Source organism: Chaetura pelagica, unplaced genomic scaffold, assembly GCF_000747805.2.
Source record: "Chaetura pelagica isolate M959 unplaced genomic scaffold, ChaPel_1.0 scaffold144, whole genome shotgun sequence".
NCBI classification, from domain to species: Eukaryota; Metazoa; Chordata; class Aves; order Apodiformes; family Apodidae; genus Chaetura; species Chaetura pelagica.
This window is the reverse complement of record NW_009952978.1, coordinates 187,502-193,246: the sequence shown is the minus strand read 5'-3', so window position 1 is coordinate 193,246 and position 5,745 is coordinate 187,502. Positions and strand designations below refer to the sequence as shown.

The window sequence follows — 5,745 nt, the reverse complement described above, 5'->3', positions numbered from 1 at the left end:
GGCGGGTTTGGTCCAGGCTGGCCAGGCAGGCTCCCCGGGAGCGGGCACGATCGCCGTGGAACGGGCACAGGCGATGCCCCCCTCCTTTCTGCTTCTCTGGGCAGCGGGCGGGCGCGGGGCAGCCCCTCCTTCCCTCTCGGCTCCTCCGGGCAGCGGGGCGGGCGTTCCAGGCTGGTTCAGGTGCTGCAGCGGGGTCTGTCCTGGGTAGGCAGAGAGAGCGGCGGCCTCCAGATCTTGCCCCCTTTTTATAGATCAGAGATCACTGTTCGAGAAAGTACCACTGTCCAAATTAGCCAATTAGCACTGGCCAGGTACATACTCTGTCAGAGGCAGCTTTTAAGCTATTGTTTATCTTTCTGCCAGTTATCATAACCCTTATGTTGTTTTCTTGCTATGGACTTACCTGGTAGATTGAGAGGCCTGTTCCAGTCCGTCCTTGACTTAAATCAGTAAAAAGGCACCACTCTTGCTTTGATGGCTTGAAAGGCATTTTGTTTAGTCTTATGTAGGGGAAGTTCCCCACGCCATGATAGATGTCCATAGGATAAACTAGGTTATTACGAATTTTGTTTCCCTTTTTTGACACAAAACTCCTTTTTCACTATAAAAGTTTAGACCAAGTGCTATCATATTTTATATGTTTGCAAACCATGTATCCAAAAAAAGTCCTTCAATTTTTACCTCTTAACACTTACAGAATAGAAAGCTACTTAAGGGGAGTAATTTATGGCATTAGATGAGACGTTAAAAGAGTTCTCCCATGTCCTTTGTGTTTAGTTCTTCTTGTTCCCCATTCTGCTACCTCTGCCATGTTCCTCAGTTGTCTTACTCCTGTTCTACAATATTTTTCATGTAAGAAAGTAGTAAAGATGTTTTCTACCTCGAAGTGAACTACCCGGCTTCATGTGGACTGACAAAATCTTGTGCCATGACTGCACAACACTCTGTGCTGCCAAAACCCACCCCCACCCCAAAATCTCTCTCAGCTTCTGCCTTATGGTTCTTCCTATTTAGTGTGTGCAAAAGAGACTGATGAATCTCTACAGACATTTCCTGTGTCTTGTTCTGGTAATGTCAGATGTGACAATCAAGCCATATAAAACAGAATTCAGGTTAATCAATCCTCTGAAACTAAAAAGAGAAATTAGAAGAGTCTTTGGCTTACTCTTTTGCTGTCTTTATTACAGTGCTCTCTTTCTCATTTTAAAGCATAGGATGTAAAAAACCAACCAGCCAAACAAACAAACGAACAACAAAAAACCCCAAATCAAACCAAAGCAAACAAACGAAAACAAAAAACCCAACCAAAACAAAAAAAAAAAGCCAACAAAAAAATCAAGCACAAAAATAAAAAATAAAACCCAAAAATATTTTTCACATGACAAACAGGAAGATGTGTTTGAATGTGAAAAATATGATCATATAAAATTATGGGAGAAAGATAACTGAACTTACTGCATACTGTACATTAAAACAGTCCATAACAAGTACTGCAGATACTGTATTAGGCAAATCTTATTCCAGGGTCCTCTAACACTTAAATGTGTCTGAGGGATTTTGAACATTCCCTTGCTGGCTGAAATGCATAAAATTTATGGCACAGTTATGTCAGTCATAGAAAGAACTTCCCATTCTTTTTGTAACTGGGATAATGCACTTTCAAGGGCAATTACGAATAAGTTGATTTTACATGTGGCTTATTAAAAATAAATTTAACATGCAATACCACCCCCCAAGTCTTTATTCAAAGCAACACCTGAGTCCTGATTTAACTAACTGTTATGAACATTGTGAACCTTTTCAGGTCTGTTTCTGCCAAAACTGGAAAGGACTGGAGAGCAGATTCATGCTTTTACTGTCCACATCCATTCCATGACATAATGAAGTAAAGCAGTCAACCTAGTATTCATGTTTAGGTAGAATGTCGTATTTATTCATTGTGCATTTGATAATTCATAAGTGAGAATTACATTATCAATATGTGAAGGAAGTTGTACTCGGTTCTACCAGGATGAAGCCAATTGTCCTTTTACTGATTTATTTCCCCCCCCCCAGACACTACAGGCAGATCTATGACCCCCCCGAAGGCTGAGTTAGACAGACAGCAAAATTGGCCAGAGATATTCCATTCCATATATCTACTTAAGCTCAGAGGAAGGTCAGAGATCACAGAAGACAACTTCCTTCCTTCTCCCTTCTTGCCTTCTCTTCTGTCCATGGCCGGTGTCCAGGGAGGACTTCGGCCATCCACCACCGCTTAGGCTCGAGCTCCCCTGCCTCTCATCACTCTCTGCTTTCTCCAGCAGCAGTCTGGAATTCTTTGGGACTGTTCGCAGCTAAGGAGATGCTGTGGGAGTTTCTGCGGGTGGGGGGAGGCAAGAGGCTTTTGCACATATCTGAACATATTTGTATATAATTGTATATGTTTTCTTATGTCATTAGTGTTTGATTAAAGCTGTGTAGTTTAGTTTTCAATCCAGCCACGTCTCTCTCTTTTTCTGTCTCTCCTTCCCTACCTGGGTGGGAGAGGGAGGGGATTTGAGAGCATTGTTGTTGAACCTGAGTCAAACAGTGACAGAAATCAATGCACCTTATTTTAAAAAAATAGCTGCATTTGCTTAACAAGTGTTTTTAAAAATGAAACATAAGTTACTGACTTTAAGTACTAGATCTAATTTGAATTGAATTTGTTTCCATGCCAACAATGTGGAGAAATATCTTCAATGTAATTAAATAAAATTAGTAAATAGACAACAGTTTTCTGTTGACTTGCAAGAAGTGAACCAGTCAGTTGAAAAATAACTTTGTATTTTATTGAGTGTCCTTTGCATCTTCATTTATTTCATAAATGTATCTTTCAAGGGTAATTACCTTTTTCTTCTGTCCTTATAAACAGCAAATACTCTATGAGCTTTTTATAAGCAGCTCCTTTGTGTGTATTCTTTGTCAATGTGTACTGATTATGACAGATAATAATTTCTATTAATGAGATAAAATCTGTTCAGTTTTCTCCTTTCCCCTCTCCCCTTCTCCCTTCCTTTCCACCTTCCCTTCTCCATTCCCTCCCTTCACCTTCTGTTCCCTCCTTAGTACAAAAGGTCCCTACCCATAGCAGGGATATTAGAAGCAGATGGTCTTTAAAAAGACTCTTCTAATGCCAGCTATTGTTTGATAAGATGTCCTTTGAAGTATGTTCCCAGCTCTACCCAGTGCAGGTGTTGAAGGCCTCCCTATCTGCCTTCCTGACCTGCTTTCTAGAGACTTGAATCCACAACATTGTGGAGAGCCTGTTACGTCTTGTCCAATCTTCAGACTATCTCCTTCTGCTTCTCCTCTATGTGGGCGCCAGCAATATACAGATCCTGTATTCAAGTACTAAAACAGTAGTTCAGCTTGATTAAAGTTTATTATTACAGTAAAAACCAAAACAACCAACCAAAACTAATGAAGAGAACCAGGCCTTACTCACAGATGGCAAGTTTTAATTTTAGAATATTTTTGTTTGTTTATTAGGATAGTATACCATGATACTGTATAGGAGTATATAGATATCCAGATTCATTTTAATAGTGGCTTAAATCTATAGCCTGCACAAAGTTTCTGAAACACAGTTAAATGTAACCGACATGGTTTTTTCTCTTCTTTATTTTGTAATTGGAATTAACTGCAGATAAATTAATACAGATTTTCAACCTAAGAATACAGTAAAACCAGAAATGGTCAAAATATTTCATGGCTCCAAGGCAAGGAACAACATTCAGCATGTGAGATAAGTATTAGATGGGAATAAAAGCCAGAGCTCTTCTGCTCACCTTGCTTCATTATCTAGTGACAGCATTGTCATTAACACAGTATAGTCTTAACATTTGTGGAAGAACAACAATAGCAGAAATAAGCTACACTTTATGAATATAGGTGAATCTGGTAATGCTAGTGGTGGGACTTGATACCATACTGAAGTAACACATATAGCATTATACATTGTCTTTCATTGTTTTATTTCTAGGGTCTGAGGTGGTTGGTTTTGATGGGAAGAGCTGTCTAATTTACACATTTAATCAAAAACTCATGAGTGAACTGAAAGATGTGATTTCTCTGAAGTTTAAGACAATGCAAAGTGATGGAATTCTTCTCCACAGAAAAGGGCAAAATGGACACCACATCACACTGGAATTAATTAAAGGGAAGCTGTCCCTACTCATTAATTTAGGTAAAAGTTAAAGTCTCATAAAGTCTTATATAGTTATCAGATTTCACTAAAATTGATTTGTTAAGTGGATTTTAATATACAAAATATTGTAAACTAGCAGTACATATGTCAATAAATGTATTTTTATATGGAATTTTTGTTTTTCGCTTTGCTCAAGGTGACACTAAAACTCATCCTTCTAATGCCCACATTAATATTACACTGGGCAGCCTTTTGGATGATCAACACTGGCATTCTGTTATCATCGAATACTTTAACAATCAAGTAAACTTTACTGTGGATAAACATACTCACCGTTTTCATGCAAGAGGAGAATTCAGTTATTTGGACCTTGATGATGAGGTGTGAAAATTACCTTTAATTTTTTACATTTATTAACTTTGTTATGTAAATCCAGTGAAACAAGCATAAGAGACAGAACTTAAGAAGTTTATAGTGCTTAAGGCTTTAAGGATTTTCTGTCTTCTGAGGAAATGAATCAAAGACAGATGGATGTTCTTAGATTACTAATGCTTCACTAAACTTGCAAGTCATAATTTTCAAAAGACCATATGTTTCATCTCAGAATTCATTATTTTACTATCTTTGTCTCAGTGAGGCTGCAAACGTTGTAAACAGTATACAAATATAAGGAAAGAGCACCAACTCAAAGTTACTATTTTTTGGCTTGATGAGAAACCATTTTAGAAATGTTTACCTTAAGGCTTAAATTCTTGTTAAATCTTGGAAATATGCTGTGAAAAATCCTTGTTCATGCAAATAGTAGATTAATGAAAAGGATTTGATGCTATTTGCTGTGGGTTTCCCACCTATGATTAAAAAATACCACTATTTCATAGTTGTAAAGTGATGACTGGCTGCCTTATGTTTGTATCTGGCATGTTTGATGGATGAAACAATGATTAATAGAACAGACTGTTTTGAACCTGCACAACTAAGTTACTTCATTCTACTCATCTGAGGCTTAAATAGAGAAAAATTTCATGCTGTTCCGTGTCTGCATTATCCCGTTTTGAAAAAATATCTTTCATAGGATTAAAGTAATGCTTCTGCTTAAAATTTCTGAATCTAAGCCATAATTCCAGGGCTTGGGGGATCATATCAATTTTAAACAAAAAATAAACCAAACAAGCAACTAAACAGATTTTTAAAAATCAGAGCAAATTTTTAGTTTCAACTGATTGGCAAATAGATTTTGACTAGTTTTGAAAAATAATTTGTTCCATTCCTCCACATACATCTGTTGGAAGTATAAGCAAAAGCTAGAAAAAAAAAATAATCCAAAACACGATGAAAGTTGCATTCAGAATTATATTTTGTACAATTTCTCAATTTAATAACATGATACATTTAATTAAACATGGCATTTAATTTAGTGGTTTTTTTCATAAATTGATTTTAAATATTAAGTGAATTTTCAAAACCAAAACCAACAACAAAAAAGTTTAAGCTGACCTTTTCTACAATATCAACCAGAGTAGCTTTGGAATGGGTGAGTTCAAAAGTTCACTTAAACTGGCATCCTGTTTCTCATA

At 37.0% G+C, this 5,745-nt stretch overlaps 1 protein-coding gene across 1 annotated transcript in view; it reads left to right on the top strand.

Moving 5' to 3' along the window:
* The window catches only part of CNTNAP4 (contactin associated protein-like 4), a 179,892-nt gene that overhangs the window by 85,855 nt on the left and 88,292 nt on the right, over positions 1–5,745 (top strand). The window contains exons 5-6 of the mRNA XM_009996385.1: positions 4,007–4,210; positions 4,368–4,552. Of these exons, the coding sequence (XP_009994687.1) occupies positions 4,007–4,210; positions 4,368–4,552 (389 nt within the window). The remainder of the gene's footprint in view (positions 1–4,006; positions 4,211–4,367; positions 4,553–5,745) is intronic.